Below are 22,559 nucleotides of genomic sequence, written 5' to 3'. Positions count from 1 at the left end.
CAAAGATGCCCCAGTAGCCCCCCCATCTTCTTTTCTGCTGATTCCCTGCACATGCTCTGTGCTGCTGTCACTTACCTGAGCTTAGGGATTTACAAGACACCGGATATATAGAATATGAAAGTCCCAGTACAAGGCTGATTAGTAATTAATTCAGATTTTTATTACATGGCAACTCAGAAACCATTGAAATTAGAATTCAGCAATGAGCCCTGTGGCATTAGCTTCTATGCCAGGCAAACCTTATTTTCAACAGCTGCCCAGAGCCCACTGAGCATGTGCGGTGTCGCTGACACTTCTAACAAAATCCAAGATGGGGAGCTCCTGTGATGACTTCAAAATCCTGAATCATTACTGAAATACAGAAACCTTCAGGCTGGTGAATTAATTTCAGTCTATAAAATACAGCATTTTTAGTAATGTTCATTTTTAAGATTTAGTTTTCCTTTGACACTAGGCTCTGTCATTGAATGAGGATATGTTATAGGGCAGTTCCAACCTGGTTGCCACTTCATATATTATTTCTCCAGTGAACATTATAGGGAATCATCAGAGAAAATTGTTAAGATAGATACAACCACCATCATTTTTTTACTTTGTGACCCCTGTGGAAATCCTTGCCTGGCTGAATGCCCACACCTGTTGCTGCTTTTGGTTTGTGCACCCCATGCTGCGGGTCTGAGGTTGTTGCACCCAGTCCACCACCTCTACTTGGTGAGTGTCTTGTACATTCTGGTTCTTTGTGCCTTCCATTGTCATTTTTGCATGTCCCCATGATGCTCCTCACTCAGTGTGTGCAAAGCAAGCTTGCCTAGGGACACAAGGCACAAGGGAGCCATGTACTTAACATCTGCTCATTAATTCAGGACATGCAAAGCAGGGACACTGAGGGTACTTGGGGCAGATTAAAAGTAGCAGTTTCTCTTGTGTCTGTGTGAAAATGCAATTTGGCAGCAGCAAGCAAGGGCAGGGACAATAGGGTTTAAATGTTTCAACTCTATAGGGAGCAACTGTGTGCCCCTTGGCACCTTAGTAAATGAGCCCTCGTGGTTATTTTTCCCAAACAATTGTTTTTCTTATAGTGTTGCCCCACCAGAGACAGCTTTGCTTTCATTATTGCCATTACATTCTATTTAGATAGAACCAGTATGGTTCATTGTGCTGTATAAAATACCTTTGCTGGATTATTCTCATGATGTGAATGGACAGGATACAAGATTCTACAGAATATATATTAATGCAACACTTCATGAATCCTGCATAAAGCCTCCTGCTAGTCTGTATCAATGTTTGTTTTTCTTCTATTACACGTCAGTGTTTAGTACATAACACCTACTGATCCACACATTAAATAATCAACACAAAGGAAAAGCTGTCTCTCCAGCCCCTGCTGAGCAATGCCGAAAGCATACATCTTCTGGTGGATATTCACTGCTATGATCAGCAGACTTACGCTTCTCTTCTATGGGATTCCAGAACAGATACATTTGGGTCACTGCTGTGGGTACTGCTTGTGGGGGGGTTCTGTGCTACCTGGGTTACTGTGTCTGTGAGTTTAGCACAATGGTTTGCCTGAGATAACTTACAGAAGTCTGGCCATGCTACAAACATCATAAGTGGGTCAGCAGCTGAGCAGCAGAGAGAACTGGTAAGAACTTGTGTAAGGTTGGTCCAAACACATGACATGAGCAACGTCGGATCTTGCCCCTCTCCCAACCAAAACCCTTTTTTACCTCTTTTACTTAACATACCCAATAAACACACGGACACCAATTCTTGGGATGAAAACGGCCGCAGAACATTTATTAATAACAACCAAATTTTTAATTTAAAACATATCATAGAGAACAAATATCATACAAAAAACATCTCATAAGCACCGTCTAACATAACACAAATGTTTGTATAACAAACCACCAACTCTTAAAGAACCATACACCGTAACCAGCCAATAACTGCGCAACGCAACTGGCACCGCCAGCTGCCCTTCTAGCCTGGAACCACCTACCCAACAAAACTCACCTCCTGATCCACTTTCTTACCCCTGAGGTTCCAGGCGTGCCAGCCCCAATTAACTGTTAAACTCCCTTCCTAACCTAACCATTGTTTTCCCCAAACTCAATCACCCCGCCAACAACACTTCAGTGCCTCCACCTATGTAGGGAGGGAGGGCGTTTTACTATGCTGCCTAAAATGGATTGAGAAACGGTTTTACACTACTTATACCCCTTGCTTACGTTATTCCTTCAGCTACGAATCCACCAATCCCCTCTAACTGGGAGTGGCTACGTCAGCCCTACTGCTCTGTCATGCCCCTGCTTCCCTACGTTTCACTATGGGTCATTGGGCTACTGCAGGGTTTTGCAGGAGGAGAACAGCCCTGAGCTTTGCTACTGTGGAGAAGCACTTCTGTTATCCACTACTAGACTATACCATTATTCTATTTAGCTCTGGGTTCAACCATTATTAAAGACAACCCTGAGAACAAACCCCAACCCCAAATTAAGGAAATGCACAGCTTGCTTCTTCACATTCTCTCTCCCTGCAGGTCACTCTATAATGTCTAAGAATTGTAAATAGCAGAAGTAAATATATATTAACACAAGCACACAGGAGGTCAAGGGATAATCTCTTTGCCCCTCCATTTAAAAATCAATCAGGGCAGCAATTACTCTATGCCAAAATTGACAGCAAGTCTATAGGATAAGGTCACTAATGTAACAATACTGGAATAAGGCAGTGAGTATTTTTAGCTGCTAAAGGCCCAAATCAGCAAGTAATGTAACATGTCTGACACTAATAGAAATTGCAAGGAACCTGGGCAAGAGGCCAGAATAAAGACAGATATCTAGGGTTCTAAGATACTCTGTTAGAAACAATGCATTTTCCATTGGAGTTAGAGAGGTAGGGCCCCAGTGCAATTGCTAAGGATACTATCCGGAAAAAAACCCTACTTCACAACACATTTGCTTATGTTGCCTTTGGCCCTCAGAGATGTACTGGGAGTAATGAGGCTCAGTAGAAAACTGATCTTGTACAGTTACAAACACTTAAATAAATTAGGGCATTCTAACTAATGGCCTGTTAGCAATTGTTAGCAATACCCCCAAGAGCTGAGCTTTCAATTATACCTGTTGTTCCACAGCCACAGTCCCTTCCCAGAGGCTATTATCCCACTGCTACTATAGGCACCATCTCTCCCTACTATACCTGCTATCCCACAGCCACAGTCCCTTCCCAGAGGCTATTATCCCCCCACTGCTACTATAGGCACCATCTCTCCCTACTATACCTGCTATCCCACAGCCCCAGTCCCTTCCCAGAGGCTATTATCCCCCACTGCTACTATAGGCACCATCTCTCCCTACTATACCTGCTATCCCACAGCCCCAGTCCCTTCCCAGAGGCTATTATCCCCCCACTGCTACTATAGGCACCATCTCTCCCTACTATACCTGCTATCCCACAGCCCCAGTCCCTTCCCAGAGGCTATTATCCCACCGCTGCTACTATAGGCACCATCTCTCCCTACTATACCTGCTATCCCACAGCCACAGTCCCTTCCCAGAGGCTATTATCCCCACTGCTACTATAGGCACCATCTCTCCCTACTATACCTGCTATCCCACAGCCCCAGTCCCTTCCCAGAGGCTATTATCCCTCCACTGCTACTATAGGCACCATCTCTCCCTACTATACCTGCTATCCCACAGCCCCAGTCCCTTCCCAGAGGCTATTATCCCACTGCTACTATAGGCGCCATCTCTCCCTACTATACCTGCTATCCCACAGTCCCAGTCCCTTCCCAGAGGCTATTATCCCCCCACTGCTACTATAGGCACCATCTCTCCCTACTATACCTGCTATCCCACAGCCACAGTCCCTTCCCAGAGGCCATTATCCCACTGCTACTATAGGCACCATCTCTCCCTACTATACCTGCTATCCCACAGCCACAGTCCCTTCCCAGAGGCTATTATCCCCCCACTGCTACTATAGACACCATCTCTCCCTACTATACCTGCTATCCCACAGCCACAGTCCCTTCCCAGAGGCTATTATCCCCCCACTGCTACTATAGGCACCATCTCTCCCTACTATACCTGCTATCCCACAGCCCCAGTCCCTTCCCAGAGGCTATTATCCCCCCACTGCTACTATAGGCATCATCTCTCCCTACTATACCTGCTATCCCACAGCCACACCCCCTCCCAGAGGCCATTTGCTCATTGCTGTTGCTACTGAGTGGAGGTGCTGTGAGTGCTCTGTGGAGTTGTGACTTTCTCCCAGGCCCGGCTGGGTCTGGGGGTTAGTTTTTGTTGGTATTTTTCTTTGTTTTTTGCTGTTTTTCCCTACTCAATGGGGAAGAAGGCAATTAAACCGTTTAGCCGGGTAGTTAAGACCCGTTTGAGAAGCAGCAAGAAGGCCACTGGGTCCAACATCGTGGTGACAGTGGAGCGCACTGCAGAGGGCAATGTTTCCTGCTCTGTTAAAGGAAAGGAAAAGAAAGGCAAAAGCTGTTCCAAAAGCGGCATGGAGAGTAACTCTGAGGACCTGGACGCCGGTGTTGGAGTAACTGCAGGGAGCTGCGGAGCTACAACAGAGGCAGACCAGGAGATGAGAGCAGAGTCTGATGACTGCAAAATGGCTGCTGGCAGTGAGGAGCATGGAAACCATGTGGCCCTGGAGGTTGTAGAAAGTGCTCTGACCAACCAGGAGATGGCTGCTGGCAGTGAGGAGCATGGAAGCTGTGTGGCCCTAAAAGTTGCAGAATGCGCTCTGAGTGACCAGGAAATGGCTGCTGCCTGTGAGGTGCATGGAAGCTGTGTGGCCCTGGAGAGTGAGCAGGTAATGGCTGCCGACCCCCTGGGGAAGGCAGGGGAAGGGCATAAAGGTACTGAGACTGTTATACAATATGACACCATTATTAATGCTTTGAAAGAACTGAGGTGTTTGGAAGAGAAACAAAGCAAGTTAAATAAAGAGATTGACAGACTGATAAAAAATCAGAAGTTGCTGAGAGGAGAGAGGAGGACTCAGTACATCAGGGAGTTGGCTTTCCTCAATAAGGAACTAGAAGAGACTGAAATTAACATTAAAGACATTCTGGCTGTTATAGAGCCATGGAAGGAGCTGTATGACAACAAGCAGAGATTTGAGCAGAGGAAGGAGGGCAATGTGACCGCTGAGAGACTGCTTAAAGTTGCTGAACTGCTCAAAGAGACTAAAGTTTCAAAAACTTTTACTGAATTTAGCGTTGCTACTGACATTACCCATAGTAACAACCTTTCTAATGCTGATAGTGTGTGTGCAGCTGCCGTGAGTGCCGGGGGCAGTGTGGGGCAAGCGGCTGGGGTGCAGGTACATGCAGGTAATGCAATGTGTGTGACTGAGGGGGGTGGGGCAGTGAGTTCTGGGGCAGCTGAGGTGCAAGCGGCTGGGAGTGGTGCAGCTGAGGTGCAGGTGATTGCAGGTAATGCAATGTGTGTGAGTGAGGGGGGTGGGGCAGTGAGTGCTGGGGCAGCTGAGGTGCAAGAGGCTGGGAGTGGTGCAGCTGAGGTGCAAGAGGCTGGGAGTGGTGCAGCTGAGGTGCAGGTGATTGCAGGTAATGCAACATGTGTGAGTGAGGGGGGAGGGGAAGGAAAAAATGTCGTTTATTCTGCTGGGGAAAGCAATGAGCATGAGGGGACTGAGAGTGTTGCTGGGGCTGCGGGGGGCAGTGTTTGGGAGGGAAGGAGATTCTTTGCACGTGAGCAGGATGAGGAGTTTGATGATGAGTTTGATAAGAGGAAGAATGTTGTTAAAATTAAGTGGGAGAAAGAGAGGGAGGATTTCCCGGGGCGCAGGTTTGTGGGCAGAAACATTATTAAGCAGTTGCTGGGTTTTACCCCACAGGATGTTTATGCCTTGCTGAGTGTCACAGACACAGAGTTTGATTTAAGCTATAAGTTACCCCAAGGGTTAGAGGAGTTCTGGAGGCGGTACCATCTGAGTAAAGAGGCCAAGGAGTGGGAGGGGTTTAGGGTAATACCGGTGTCCAAACCCGAAACCAAACTGGTCACCATTATCATGAAGAGAGAGACAGTGCATGAGCAGGACATCCTCATATGGCTCCGGCGCCAGTGCACTGTCCTATCCCCCCTGGAGCCGGTGTTTGATGAGGAGGGATTCTGGGTAGGGGGGTATAAAGTCCAAGTAAAACTGCATGTGGATCAGAATGTTCAGAGGCATCTCCCAAATTCTTTTTTCATTGGGAAAGCAAGGGGTGTCTGTTTCTATGTGGGCCAGCCCAGGCTATGCTATAAATGTGGGTCCAACAGGCATTATGCTGTAAAGTGTAACATACAGAAATGTGCTTTGTGTGGGGAGACTGGGCACCCAAGCAAGGAGTGTGTAAAGGCCATAAAGTGTAACCTGTGTATGCAATCCGGCCATGCTTATAGGGCCTGCCCCGAAGCCTGGCGGAACATTAGGAAGGCTTGTCCCAATCTAGAAAAAGTAATGAGTACCCCAATGCCAGGGGAGAACTTGCCCCAGACTGAGGGAAGGGGGGAGGAGAGGGCAGGTGGGGGAAAAGAAACAGACAGGGGGCGCCCAACAGAGGTGAGAGGGAAGGAGAGAGAGCACAAACAGACAAAGGTACAGGCATCCCAAGAGGAGGGAGGTGGAGGGGATGGTTGGATAGTGGTGGGCAGCAAATCAAATAAAGCTAAGGAGGCTCAGTGCCCAGGTGTAATTACCCTCCCAACTGAAAATAGGTTTGTTTTGCCAGGAGGGAAGTCATGGGGGGATTTAGCAGAAGAACAGGTAGAGTTGGAGAGAATGGAGGAGGAGGAGGAGAGGGAGAAAAGGAAAAGCCTCTCATCTGATATCATCTCCAGCAGGAAGAAGAGCAAAAGAGAAGGGGCTTTTCAGTCTCAGGGGGCAGAAAAGGAGTCACTGGAGGAAGGGGAGTTGGGGGAGCAAGATGTGATGGAGAGTCAGGGGGCAGGTGTGCGGGTACAGGTTAAACGGTCTGCTGGGAAATGTTTGGACAATTCTCAAAAAAAGAAACATAAAGATGCCTCTTGATATGTGTTATAACGATCTATAAGAAATAAGATGCTTTGGAGGGAGGTACGCTTTGTTTTTTGATGTGATATTGATTTATATATTTTTTTTTGCTTGATTGAAATGTAATTATTGTTTTATTGTATTTGTTAAATATATTTTAATAAAATTCTCTCCCTACTATACCTGCTATCAGTCCCTTCCCAGAGGCTATTATCCCACTGCTACTATAGGCACCATCTCTCCCTACTATACCTGCTATCCCACAGCCACAGTCCCTTCCCAGAGGCTATTATCCCCCCACTGCTATTATAGGCACCATCTCTCCCTACTATACCTGCTATCCCACAGCCCCAGTCCCTTCCCAGAGGCTATTATCCCACTGCTACTATAGGCACCATCTCTCCCTACTATACCTGCTATCCCACAGCCCCAGTCCCTTCCCAGAGGCTATTATCCCCACTGCTACTATGGGTATCATCTCTCCCTACTATACCTGCTATCCCACAGCCCCAGTCCCTTCCCAGAGGCTATTATCCCCACTGCTACTATGGGTATCATCTCTCCCTACTATACCTGCTATCCCACAGCCCCAGTCCCTTCCCAGAGGCTATTATCCCCACTGCTACTATGGGTATCATCTCTCCCTACTATACCTGCTATCCCACAGCCCCAGTCCCTTCCCAGAGGCTATTATCCCCACTGCTACTATGGGTATCATCTCTCCATACTATACCTGCTATCCCACAGCCCCAGTCCCTTCCCAGAGGCTATTATCCCACTGCTACTATAGGCACCATCTCTCCCTACTATACCTGCTATCCCACAGCCACAGTCCCTTCCCAGAGGCTATTATCCCCACTGCTACTATGGGTATCATCTCTCCATACTATACCTGCTATCCCACAGCCACAGTCCCTTCCCAGAGGCTATTATCCCACTGCTACTATGGGTATCATCTCTCCCTACTATACCTGCTATCCCACAGGTCCATAGGCTTCTATTTATTACCACTACTGGCACCATTTTGCTCTATGTCCTTCTGTAAAACTTGTCTGATTTTAAATATAGTCTCATTTGTGCAAATGTATTTCCTTTTGGGTAATGCCCTGCTGAATCCTAACTAGTGCTGATACTGCTTTTCAGATTTAGGCTGTGACAGGTACATAAAAGCGAAATGATAAGCACAACCAAGTGAGCCATAGCCATCCAACAGCTAAAAGAAAAACATGTTAAGCATCAATGCCACCGTGAGATATGCAGAAGACTTCAGGACCTTTGGGGGAAATAACTAATGTAATTCAAGAATGTCCAAAGTGCAGTAGCTACTAAATATTACTTTGTACAACTCCCAGCATTCATTGGCATTGCAGTTTAGTAACAACTTGAGGGGCAAAAATAAATAACAAACTGCCATATATACTGGGCTGCATGCCCTCCTCTAAAACAGGCCCTGTATTTACAGTGAGTGCATGGAGACTAGCTCTGCATGGATATAATGAAGTAGAGCTCTGCATGGATATAATGGAGTAGAGCTCTGCATGGATATAATGAAGTAGAGCTCTGCATGGATATAATGGAGTAGAGCTCTGCATGGATATAATGAAGTAGAGCTCTGCATGGATATAATGAAGTAGAGCTCTGCATGGATATAATGGAGTAGAGCTCTGCATGGATATAATGAAGTAGAGCTCTGCATGGATATAATGGAGTAGAGCTCTGCATGGATATAATGGAGTAGAGCTCTGCATGGATATAATGGAGTAGAGCTCTGCATGGATATAATGGAGTAGAGCTCTGCATGGATATAAAAGAGAAGAGCTCTGCATGGATATAATGGAGTAGAGCTCTGCATGGATATAATGGAGTAGAGCTCTGCATGGATATAATGGAGTAGAGCTTTGCATGGATATAGTTGAGTAGAGCTCTGCATGGATATAATGGAGTAGAGCTCTGCATGGATATAATGGAGTAGAGCTCTGCATGGATATAAAAGAGAAGAGCTCTGCATGGATATAATGGAGAAGAGCTCTGCATGGATATAATGGAGTAGAGCTCTGCATGGATATAATAGAGTAGAGCTCTGCATGGATATAATGGAGTAGAGCTCTGCATGGATATAATGGAGTAGAGCTCTGCATGGATATAATGGAGTAGAGCTCTGCATGGATATAATGGAGTAGAGCTCTGCATGGATATAATGGAGTAGAGCTCTGCATGGATATAATGGAGACCAGCTTTGTTTGGATATAATGGAGACCAGTTCTGCATGGATATAATGGAGACCAGTTCTGCATGGATTTAATGGAGACCAGTTCTGCATGGATATAATGGAGACCAGTTCTGCATGGATATAATGGAGTAGAGCTCTGCACAGATACAATGGAGGCGAGCTCTGCATGGATATAATGTAGACTAGCTCTGCATGGATATTCAAAAGGTCTGCATGGATATAATGAGATGAGCTCTGCACAAATATTATGGAGTCCATCTCTTCATGGATATAATGGAGACCAGTTCTGCATGGATATAATTAGATGAGCTCTGATTGGATATTATGGAGACTAGCTCTGCATGGATATAAAATCTAAAATAGAATAAATATCTGCACATAATAACATTACATAAACAGACCAGCTGACTCTAAATTATGCCTAAAAACTGTCTGGGAAAAGTAAGGAGATGACAACCCAGAAGATTGTATCAGGCTGGGATCCATGCTTGTGACTATATGCAAAGTGACAGCATCCAACAATACCCATTCTACAGCAGACATGTGGCCCCTCAGGATGTTGAAGCAGCGTGTCACTGCAGAGCGGAGACTAGGGACCCAATTAGACATTCTCGCTATCACTGGGGTGATGTCGGTTGGGTGTAGAACTAAATCATGAAATAATAAGTCATGTCAAATATCCAGCACACACAGGAGGCATGTTTGGCTAAAGAGGTATAATGGCCTTTGCTCTCTCTTTGTTGGATATCTCGCGAAAAGCAATATTTCTTCCTGTACTGTTCAGAGTAAATCAATTGCAGTATAACACGTTCATACAAAGATGCACTGACTTGATAAATTCCAGTTTATTAAAGAGAGAAGACTCACTCTTTCTAAGCACAGCTTATCTGTCTTTTGTCCATAAACAGGTTGTAGCTGTGACTGCTTGGCTTGTTGTGCGCACAGAGGATGCCTTCCCGACATACTTGCATCATTATTATTCTTAATATGTATTAATAGTTCAATTAATATCAATTAATGGAGCATATGCCACAGGAAACAGAAATACTGACTTGCAACAGGAGCAGAGCCGTAGTCATAATAACTTATATTCTAGAAGGAAAGGGAAGACAAAAGAGACCAAGCAGAGCACAGCATGTAAGCCTGTCACACCCTGGTACCTCTACACGGGCCTGGACTGAGATTCAAAATAGTGACTAAATAGTGACTGCCTATGGTCCTCTACCATTCGCCAGAATCCATCACCAATCTGGGCCTCCCCACATTGATTGCACCTGCGTAATAGTTTGCTCATGTGTTATCCTCAAGTCATGGTGTGGGTATAGTCATCAGACTAGAATGGAAAATAATTCTTAAAAAATAGAGAATTTGATCTGCTGGGGGAAGATTTAGAATTTCTTAAATTTGGAAAGAAAGACCCCAAGATACAAATAAGCATACGTATTAACACCAGTTGTGGTTCTCCAGTTGTAAAAGTTGATGGAGGAAGAAAAGTCAAGGGGAGGCAAAGGAGTCACAGAGATGAAGAGAAAGCATGAGCTGAGTATCTAATGCTGTCACATTTACAGAAGATGTAGGCTCTGAACTACCATATGAGCGCTTGAGTTACCATAACCAAAGGCAGTAGCAACACATTTTTTATAACCCTTTGTAGTGTTAATGGTGATGCAATTGTGCTTGCGTTTTGTTGCAAACTGGGTGGAGGTAGCACCCAAGGCCATTCAGAATGGCATTTGCATCAGATTCAATGGGCGCAAGTCTAGTGTCGGCAACATAACCCACTGAGATGATGCAGGGAAACCTGGCACTACCACCACTTGAAGCAATAATAAGGGGGGGAAATGCTGCATTATGGGTAAAAAACATGGTGTGCTCTTAAATGAGCCCTGTTAGCAACCATGTTAAAGTACTCTGCATACACAATTGCTCTCCATTGTATCCACTTAAGAGCATCCACACTTGTGGGAGCATTTGTAAATCAAACTGAATGTCTTCTCACAGATATCATGATAATCGGACAATTGTACCCAGTGTGGCAGTGAAGCACAGAAGTGAACAGGTTCCAATGAATCAATCCGTACAAAGCACCAATAGACAGGACTCAGAATTCCCATTGATACTGTTTTGTACCCCAATAGTTAATGCTTTCCTGCCTTGCAGTTACAACTCACTGGTAAATACACAAATCAAAGCAAATTCTACACCTCCAGATTCCTGCGTGGATGTCAGCATATCTGCCGGCTATTCTGCAGGAAGAGAACATCCCGGGCTGTTCTGTGGAACACTGATGTTCTGTGGAGGCGACAGCTCCCATGCTAACAGCTCCACGTTTCACCTGTTTAGCTCTTTTTGTGACAAATCAGATCTATTTATTTGCTCTGAGAGTTGACACATGGATAAATTCACCCCACAGCAGCTATGCACTAATAATCCTCTGCTGCACAGAAAGGTCAGTTCTAATAACATTCGCCACCAATTCGCTCAGATACTTATACAATTTTTCTCTGTCTCTCGGATCCTACAGAGCACATTCCTTCCCCCTAGGTATAAATGCCATTTTTATTGACTTGTGCCACCTCCTTTTTGCATAATTTATTCAATGGCAATCCCTAAACTTGTCACTGATGACTTACGAGATAGGAAGGATCTTGTTAAAAAACTGCCATTCTTGAAATATACACAGTTCTACTGACGCCCGATTTAACATTTAAAGTTACATAACAAATAGGATAACTGAAAGCTGTTTGCTGCTGGTACTCACAGGCCATGGAAGCTTGGATCTATTCTGACAAATACTGACTGCAGACCATAACACAATGAATGGTTGGATATTTGCAAGCAGAGCCCTGTTTAAAGCCAGCATATTCTCATGTAAATGGCCATGGGGAAGGGGGCACCGACTAAGGTGCATAGCATAGGAGCTGGAGCAGTGACTGGGGCTAGCAAGGGTCAAGTAAGACAAGATGAGATTCAGGTTAGGAAGGGGTTAATAAAAAGCTAGAGTGAATCATGGTGAATAGTGAGTTGGGACTGGTTAGGCTTCAGTTCAGTATAAAGGTTAGGAGTTGGAGACTAGCAGGGAATACTATGGGAAGTCAGCAGGAAGGAGGGCTTTCCTTGTATTACTGTTGTACAACGAGTAGCAGCCCACCATTGTCGGTTTTTATAGACAGAGGTGGGTTTATAGCAGTTAGGGCTTGGTTATATTCTGGACAGCAATGTAACAGCTTATGGAAAATACTTGCCCCTGGTGGGAGCCCTCTCTGCCCCAGTTTTTGAACAAGAGGCCTTAGGTGAGTTGTATCCTCAGACAAGGGCCCTAGGGGGGAGGCTTTATGGTTGCCGGCCTTACTTGCTTTGGCATAAAGTGACCAGAATGGCTGGGAGCCTGGTTGGTGGCGTTTGGTCTTGTCCAGAATTCCTGGTGTGAGTTGGATGTAATTACCCTTAACTGGTATTGCGTAATGTTGCACTTTTTATGCTTTATTTATCTCTTATATGCTGATCTGTACCTGTTCTTCCTGTACACTCAGTGACTACTCAGCAAGGCAGAAACTGCAAAATAGGAGAGCAGCTCATACCATATGAACATGGTTTATAATAGAAGCCTGGCACTTACTTAACTTTTATGTATGATAATATATTTTGCCAGCCTAACACAATCAGAGCAGCCCGACTGCCCTATATTTTAACCTACGTATTCAATTAGATGTAAGAATGTAGAGCTGAAGGATTAGTGTAGAATCCAAATAATCTCTTTCATTGTGAAACAGCATTTTATAAATACTGAGAAGCTTGAAATCTCTGATAATGTGGCAGACATCAAAACCCAGTGCAAAAAGTATCCTTAATGACAAGTTACCATAGCAACATGACAAAAACCCAGTGGTAAAGAAGCATAGTAGGGCCTAGATATTTCGTAGCTAAACTTTGCTATATGGTGGGTACAATTTGTGAAAATATATGAAATCACACACATTGTTATGGATGCAGCAGCAGCAAGTGTGCCAAGCGCCATTGTACAACCACTTCTGCTGAATCGCTGCACGCTAGGGTGCAATCCAGACTCGGAAAATGTTAGCCACAATCTGCAACTTGCTACCACACATACATGCAATTGCATTTGTTTTGGCACAATTGCAGCAGGCAAGATCATTCCAGTCATATATACACACACTTATACACATATAAACACACATACATATATACACATACATACATATACACATACATACACACATACATACATACACACATACATACACACATACATACAGGGTATATACATACATACATGCATACACACATATATATTTATATATGTATATACATACACAATTACTATTATTAGTTAGATCTTACTTAAAAAATGCTGAACTAGCATTAGTTTGCATTATTTACATAATCTATTGCTGCCCGGTTATTATATTGACATATGAGCTACAATCTATTAACATGTTTGCTGAGGTTTTCATTAGAGCCCAGTTGGCATTGATTTCAGTTAGAATGTAATATAAGTTTGAGAATAATATGCAGAATGCTGACTGTGAATGTTACAAGTGTAGGGGAGTCAGGATTCAGACCTTCCCCTGCTCATGTATAGCTATAGCGCTGTGGCTAAACATACTTTTTGCCCATAGTATAGCTTTTATTATTTCTCACACTAATGAAAAAATAAACCCACTTTCACTTTAGTGTGTTTTGGCTCTGCCTAGTCACTATTTGCAGAGGAGAAGCTAGTAAAACATATTACCAGTCCACAAAGTCTGCAGCTTAAGGTTTGGTTATACAGAACTCATTATCTCCCTTTAAAAGTGAATTAAGGCTCAACAAAGAATTAGTCTAGACAAAATACGCCTTAAGTTTTTGGCTTGTGTACCAGCCTAATGCCACCACATCCCTTTAGGTTCTGTACCTCTGTAGTTGCCCCCCGTACCTCAGTAGCTCCCCACTTCTCTTGCACTGAATTGCTATTGGTAACCTGAGCTTAGGGACCAGCACAAAATATCAAATTTACAATACAAGGTTGATTAGTAATCAATTCAGATTCAAATTACACAGCAGCATAGAAACCAGCGCATTCTGCATCTAAACAAATAAGTACTCAGCTCAGTAACATTAGCTATTATTACAGAGCTAAGCTCACTTTCTGCTAGGGCTTTGATAATTCTCGTTACACCTCGACCCAGAGCAGACTGGGAGATGATCAAAAATTGTCCCATACCCAGTTTACTGCTAACCCATAACGAAGGAAGGAAGGATAAACGTGTTAATGATAGAAATGATGAGAACACACCATACATACTGAGCTGCTGTGAGCTGCATGGGTGGCTCTCCAGTGCCTGCTGTGTCCTATAGAATACAGCATGAAGGAAAGGGAGAGCCAGGGAATCAGAGAATGGGGTCCTAGGTTTGATTCCATCCAGGGCACTATCTGCAAATTTGTATGTTCTCCCTTTCCAGCAGGGACACCAGTTTCCTCCTCTACTCTACAAACATACAGGCAGTTTAATTGGTTCCTGATAAAACTGACCATAGTGTGAATGCAACTGGCACCTTAGATGATAAGTTCCACTGGGACAGAGACTGATGTGAATGATGTATAATTAGTGATGAGCGAATCTGTCCCGTTTGTTAAAAGATTTGCAAAAAAATTGTGGCGTGCATCATTTTTTTTTACGCATACAACAATTTTTTATTTTTTTTAACACTATGGGCCTGATTCACTAAAGGGCGATAAAAATTATCGCACGCTTTTTTGCGTTAAAAAACGCAAAATAATTTGCGCACGATTCACCATAGTATTATCGCGTGCGAAAAATCGCCATTTTCGCATGGGTTATTTCTCGCACTAGTTTTACCGCATGCGTTAATTTCCGCGCTGAAAAGAATACGATCGCATGATTCACTATAACTTTTGCGCGCTAAATATCGCATTCGGCTATGCGAAAATTAACACCTACTACAGGCAGGCGAAAAATTATACAAAAGTACAGTAAATTATTTTTTGCAATAAAATATGGACTTACAGTGTTATTTATTCAAGTCTGTGTTTCCCCTAGAGTGACGCAGCCGCCAGTTTGCAGTGAAATGTTCATTTTTAATACAGTAATTTTCTGCAAGTATTGGCGTGTATGGCTAACATGGCGTGCGTTCATTTGGCTACAAGTGATGAAATGCTTCGCCAGGCATGGATTCGCAGCAAATTTTTGGACGTGAATTTTTTCGCGGCGGATTTTTTCATGCGTTTCGCAAAACAATCCGCCAATGGCAAAACGCATGAAAAAATTCGCCACGCAAAAATTCACCGCACAAAAAATGATACAAGCGTCAAAAAATAATAGTCACAGCAACAATTTTTTTGCCCGCACAACATTTTTGCCGTTTCGTGGATCTTTCGAAAGATTTGCTAATTTTTCACTAAAGATAACCAGAACACATTTGCTCATCACTAGTGGCTACTATTTATAAGCATCTACTATTTATATGATACCATTTATATGCTACCATTTATATGTGGCTAATATTTATATACACCATTTATATGTGGCGACAATTTTTATACACTATTTCTAAGCTACCATTCATATGCGGCGACTATTCGCGGGCGTAATTTAGCGCATGTACCAGCAAATACCGCATTGAAATAGTCTTCGCGAGTTAAATAACGCATGCAATATCGCGCGTAAAAAAGCGCGAGTATGCTTATAGTGAATCGTGCGAAAAATCTCCAAAATTAAGACGCGGTAAAAATTTTAGCGCACAATAAAAATAGCGCACGTTTTATCGCCCTTTAGTGAATCAGGCCCTATGTATAGTGATATGTTGGCACTACATACATAATATTAATAATAGAACTGCTGAACCTCTTGGCTAGCACGGTAAGTTCATGTGTTGGTGGGAGAAGGTTCCATGCAGGTTAGGCATATCCTGAAGGAAAGGGGAATTCCCTTTTGGGTCAGGGTGTCAAGTGGTTTTTGCTATTCTATCAAAGGGTGGGAATATCAGATTCTTTAAACTCTACTCTAGTGAAAGAAGGTAGAAGGTTCTACCGAGTCCAAGTCTGATGCAAGAAGAAACCTCAGCAGAAGTAAGAAAGACTAGAATATGGGACATCCTAGGAGTGAGAACTAATGTTAGGGTAGTTAGTATAGAATTTACAGGTTTAATTGAGGAGAACCATCTGGTGCCAGTGTAGGGACCCAGGTGTATCCAGAATTTCTATGGACAACACTGTGAGGGCCCAATACTCTGGGGCTGGGCACCTGTGTGTATTTATGAACACTAGAGACAAACATCACCAGTGATATTGCCCATAGAAACCAGAAATCAGATTTGAATGGTCACCTACAAGTTAGAAAACAAAGGCAAGGATCTGATTGGTTGCTATGGGCAACATCACTGGTGATGTTGGTCTCCAATGTAAATAAATACACCCCTGACTGTAGCTACACTTAGGGGCATATTTATTGTAGTGTGTACGTCAACATCACTGGTGATGCTGCCCATAGCAACCAACAAGCAATTAGATTTGAACGGTCACCTACAAGTTAGAAAACAAAAGCAAAGATCTGATTGGTTGCTATGGGCAATAGCAAGGGGAAAATTGTTTAACTGTGTCAGATTTAACAGGATACACATTCATGGTCTCTACAGTCATCCAAAGTCCATTGACACCATTGCAATAGGCTTTGGCTGCAGAATGGCTCTGGCGTTTGCAAGGCACTTTTCTTTTAGTAGTACAATGTGACACACAGACACTTGCATTGATGTTCTAGCAACTCGGCAGGGATCCAAAGCCTTTGTGCGCCCGTGCCAGATCAGAGTAAGTGGCTCACTTTGAAGATGGTTTCCGAGGTATCAGTAACCACAGGTCTGTGCTCCATGATTATACAGTACAAGTGTTGCAGCACATGTGATTGCAGCATTCACATTCAGAGCCAGCCGTCTCAGCAGAGATTTCTCTCGCTCTCAGCCCCCATGATAAGCATGGCAGGAACCATCACGAAACAGCATTTACTTGAGATATATTCACCTGGTTGCCTAAATCCTAGAGCTGAGAGAACTGAACTGGAGGAAGGCAGTGAAAAAAACATTATTATGGAGAGAGAACAGCAATAAGGAAGGCTGCCCTCCAGAAAGTTAGACACTCTTTAATAGCAGATTTTCTATAAGCCACTTCCGAAACCCACAGCACTGTCAATCTTGCCTTCACAGGAGGAGATGTCAGTGAGCGTGCAGGAATTCTAGTGGGACAGCTGCTTCTCAGTAAATAAACTGCAACTGAAAATAAGCTTGACTTTGCGCCTAAAGGGACTTTAACCCATATTAACCAACCCCACTTCTTTTATGCCCATGCAAATGCTTCCCCATAGCCATACCCACATGCACTGCAGTACCTGCCTTATCTCTACCTCTACCTACCCCTTACCTAGTCTGACCCCATACTTCCAGACAATGACCTTAACTTTAAGTTCAGCCTCTACCTCACTTTCCACCACTGGCCTTTCTATCACATTCTTAGCCCTTGTTTGAATACAAAATGGAATATCAGAATAATCTGTTAAACTGGTTATGGATCTGATGTGCTGACATTTTGAGTCTTGACACATACTGTGGTTTAATAAAGAAAAACTGTTAAAACACAGACCTTTGCAGAAATGTAATATAAAGACAATGGTGGAAAACAAAGTCCAGGTTCAGGCACTGGGGAGGTGGCAAGTAAAAACGGACACAGGGTTGGGGCAGGCAGCAGATAAGTAGGAATCTAAATAACAGGCCAAGAGCCAAAACCAGAAAGTTAGAGAATAAGGAGACAAGGTTGGGCAGAAACCAGTTTAATTCAGGAAAGAAATTTGGAAGGCTTGATCATAGCAAAAGCACCAGGGCATGGCAGAGGCAGACTTAAATAGCCCCTTAATTTGGCTATTCCCTGAAGCTGGATCACAGTTGGTGTCAGCAAGGAAATACAAAGGCAAAGGGAAAAGGTCACTGATGTAAATTTGTGGCTGAACCCTGAGGAGCAACAACCAGTAAACCTCAGGCCCCTGGCTCTAAACCATTGAGTTTGTGACAGCTGCATCCTCTCTAGTTCCTGTCCTCTACAATTGTGTCTGGTACTTTTATTTTAATCCCTATTCCCTACCTCTCTGCCAGTCTTTTTCATTGCATTTCTAATCTCTGCCTCTAGCAACACTTCTTAAGGCCTGCCCAGAGTCCATGACTTACTTTGCAATCTTTCATCCTGTTCTCTACATCCATATGTAATAAATGTCTTTACTCTCATTATGTCCTATCCAAGCTGGACTTCTATCATCTACACCAGTGGTTCCTACACTTGGGCCTTGGCTGGGGGCCAAACTGAAGGGCAGTTAGGGGGAGATTAGTAAAGTATTCCCCTTTGCTTACCTAGATACTCCTGAAAGACAATCAGGGAGTATGACTTGTAGTACACACTTTTCAGTGTCCTGAATATTCTTGGAACTATGGCTGAATGGCTCACTCTAACTAATATGTTTGCAACCATCACCAAAGAGTAGAATCTACAGTTTTCGTTTAAAAACTGTTTCTCTCCACATGACGACCTCTGTTGCACCTGTTGGGATGTCAACTATCTCCCTCTAAAATCATGCCTTCCTCTCAATCCCCACCTTTGAATCCCTCTAGACCCAGCCTCTCTAACACCTGATTCTATACTGCCTACATTTCTTAATAATGTCACTATGTGGAACATCTTTACACCTCTCTTTCTCCCTCTTTAATTTTTTCCTGTATGCATGCTGGTCAGCACGATGAACAATAGAAGCTCTCATATTTTATGGTGGTAGTAGAGCTATCATTACCAGGGGCAGGGCCCAGGGTACAACAGATGATGGCTGACTCAATTAATTATATGTAGTAGAATTGTTAAACCTATGGCCCTTAATCCTTCAGCAAGTGTTGAATGTTTTGCATCAACTGTCGTAACCACTGATAGAAATCTCATTACAGTCACCAACATGTTCTGCTTAACCTCACTCTTCTTGTCTGCTGTTGTCTGGGACCTCACTGTGTATAGGGCCCACTGCAGTACCCAGTGATGGACTCCCCACCCCACTGCAGGCAGCTGTGGAAGGCACTAGAAGAAATCTAGGCCACCAGTTAAGTGACCTTACCATATATATATTTCTGGGACACTTGTATACATTATCATGATCCTTTACATAGCCAGCATTACCTATAATTCGCTCTCTAATCAGTCACATGTATCTGGCTCTTCAAGAACCTCACAGTTGTGATCTCCAATATCCATTTAGTGTCTCAATGACACAAAGTAAATATGACACAGATCATTGCAGTGCGGAGCTCCCTTGGTATCATACAAAGAACTGAGTATTAATATATTAATGAATATTTGTTTTAACTAGCCATGCGTTTCCTCACATGTAACTAAACCAGGGTCCCCCTCCTAGCAAAAAAGGAATTTATTACCCAAACCCTTCATAAGAAACCTGCATTAGAATCAGCATTAAATTAACATCCGTATGGAGAAATGCAGCACCGTACAGGCCAGTTTATAAAGGAGCAAGCAGAGATATACAGAGAAGTTGTAATGCTCAATTGGACAGTGTGTATTTGTATGTGGCAGATATTCATAACACTGTGCTTAGTTTTTCAATCCATTTTCCCTCTAAAACTGTTGAATGGCATTAGCCTCAGTTTGGTGCATCTGGGGGCTGGGCACTATCCATAATATATGGGCCACCAGCATGGAAACTGCAGAGAATGTTGCAGCAACTTACTAAACTCTACTCAAAAGAGAACTTCAAGTAAATATTGTATATGGTTGTCTGCCATATTGTTATTGTTATTGATTGCTCTCCCTATTTTACCAAATGGTTGGGCCTAGTTCTGGCCCTGAGAAAGCAGAAAGTTTGAAAGGTTAGATAACGTAGGAAATAAAAATAAAATAATTTCAAAGCAACAAGAGTAGTTGGAAAGAATGGTCTATATTTTGCTCAGCTCCTAGGAAAAATGATTCCTAGAGCAGCCATCATCTGTCCTTCAAGCTACCTTTGCCTATATAATTATCCTTACTCCTTACAGACAAAAGCTACCTTTGATAGGAGCAAACATATGGGACATAATACATTGTTGTTCAAAAGTCTTCGGGGCTCCTGGCAATTAAAAGATTAATATCTCCTGCACTGTCAATTTAGATAATGCTGATGTTGAGCTAAACTGGGGCTAATGGAGCTATGGCTTTCATTATGGAAGCCTTTGATATCTGTTTGGCTGGGATTATACCAAGTGGGTCATTTGTTGTAATCCTCTTGTTATTTAGTATTGGACCCCTTTGTGGCTGTTCTGGCCATAAAAAGGTTATTGGTTTTAATACAGATGTTAGAGATATGTCTGGAAACATACAAAACTGGGGCACGTGCAATGACAGTTTCATATCGGAACCCCATAACCCGATCAGAACATCGCAGCTCCCTACTCTGGCATTGTGCTAATAAAAACACCAGTGCAATGAGAAATACATGTAACCTTTCAATGCAAAAACCCACATACCATATATATTTCAAGTTGGGCATTAGACACACTAAATATACACAGGGAAACCTTTTCGTATCTATTTGTATTGTCCAACAGATGTTATGCAAGCTCCTAGTAAGGCTTAACAACAGGTAAACACTACACAATCAACTCCTGGGAAGCTCAAGGAGCAGAGGACACAGTATTCCTTTTCTGCAGGGAACTGAAGTACAGTTATTTCCTGGGCCCCCAACATCACAGGGGACCCCTTAGGGGAAAAGCATACTGAACAGATAACATTAACAATTGTTAGATATTTTAAAATATACACCATACATATCCACAATAAAGCTATTGCCAAACTACAATACCCAGCATTCCATCAATATCCCAAAACACTCAGAGGACTGATCTCTCTCCTGTCCCTGCAGACAGCCCACATCACATGTCATTTTACCGCTGCGAGCACCACTTTACCTGTCAGGAGATCTCTACCCCCCTCCCGACAGCATCCGAACATCTGCACCATTTGTGTGCAAAATTAGAATAAACCTTTGCTGATCCTACACTGCGGGGAAATTCGTAGCAGCATATCAGTCATTCCAATATGTAGGATTGATTTGTTTTGTTAAGAGGTTATTAGAACACAATTAATTAAATATGGTATATTTGAGAATGAGCCTATTAAACCTCCAGATTTAATGGCCCAGAAACATCTGCTTAAGGCACTTGTAACATGTTATTTTGTTTTTTCTTAAAAGAATAATGGATTTCATAAAACTGTAGATTATGCCCCCCCTTCCCTAAAGGTGGAACATCAGTCATTTCGCATGCCTGGCTTGTGATTTATTTCTGTTCATTGGAATGAGTTCATTGGCAGCAGAGTTGATTTATCCCGCTGTGCTCATAGCAATACAACAGGAGAGAAAGCATTCTGGGCTGCCCCTGCACAACAGAGAGCTGGGCTTGCCAATAATCCCCTTTAATCAGAGGAGCATGAAACATACATAACGGAGGAGATTCTGAAGTTCAACGCTGTCCTGCACATTGAGAATTCATTCTGTATTCTGCATTAATGATGGTAACTCTATCCTCAGCGTTCGGAAACTGTGGGTTAACTCTTTCAGTCTCAGTTGGATGCCTAAGGAAATATTTGCTAGGAAAGGGTCAACAGCTTTTTGTTGTTTTCCTAGGGATTTATTTTTTTTGTTGCTGTTGAAATCTGCACAGCAACATGGAGAATGACCCATTTCCCATAGAAGAAGCACCGAACCATATAGGTTAAAAGAGAACAAGGGCACATGCAGTATTTAAAGTTTGGCAAAGTAGCTTGGAGCTTTAAAACGTTGCTCTGGTTTCACTGAGAAAGGTGAGTTACAAAGGTCTTACCTCTGGGACACATATGGCCACATGGCTAGGTGCACGACATGCGCTGGGAGAAGGGTGAAGGTCCAACACAGGGAGAGCAGGAACTGACAAGGAGAAGAGAATCCCTCCAGTCTCTCTCTACTACTGCTGCTCCTGCTTGTGCACTGAATCCCCAGTTATTGAGCCCAAGCCACTCCTTCTATCTACACACAGATGAGTCAGAGGAGAAGATGTGAACAAGGCACAATCCTTTAACCACCTATTAGCCAAGTAGAAATGTACAGCTTGGCCGACAGCTTTTGCCGATCATCTCAAGCCACGCACACTCATTTCAGGTCTATGAACTGATTTTATAGGGATCATTTTCACTTCGCTGATGAGACTTCTAGCGCAA

The 22,559-nt window shown here is 43.3% G+C and overlaps 1 protein-coding gene across 1 annotated transcript in view; it reads right to left on the bottom strand.

Moving 5' to 3' along the window:
- The window catches only part of sphkap (SPHK1 interactor, AKAP domain containing), a 106,228-nt gene extending 83,871 nt beyond the window's left edge, over positions 1 to 22,357 (bottom strand). The window contains exon 1 of the mRNA XM_012971327.3: positions 22,187 to 22,357. Within this exon, the coding sequence (XP_012826781.2) occupies positions 22,187 to 22,209 (23 nt within the window). The 5' untranslated portion in view covers positions 22,210 to 22,357. The remainder of the gene's footprint in view (positions 1 to 22,186) is intronic.
- Positions 22,358 to 22,559: the final 202 nt, after the last annotated feature.

This window comes from Xenopus tropicalis, chromosome 5, assembly GCF_000004195.4.
Source record: "Xenopus tropicalis strain Nigerian chromosome 5, UCB_Xtro_10.0, whole genome shotgun sequence".
Classification (NCBI taxonomy): Eukaryota; Metazoa; Chordata; class Amphibia; order Anura; family Pipidae; genus Xenopus; species Xenopus tropicalis.
This window is presented reverse-complemented; position numbering and strand designations above follow the sequence as displayed.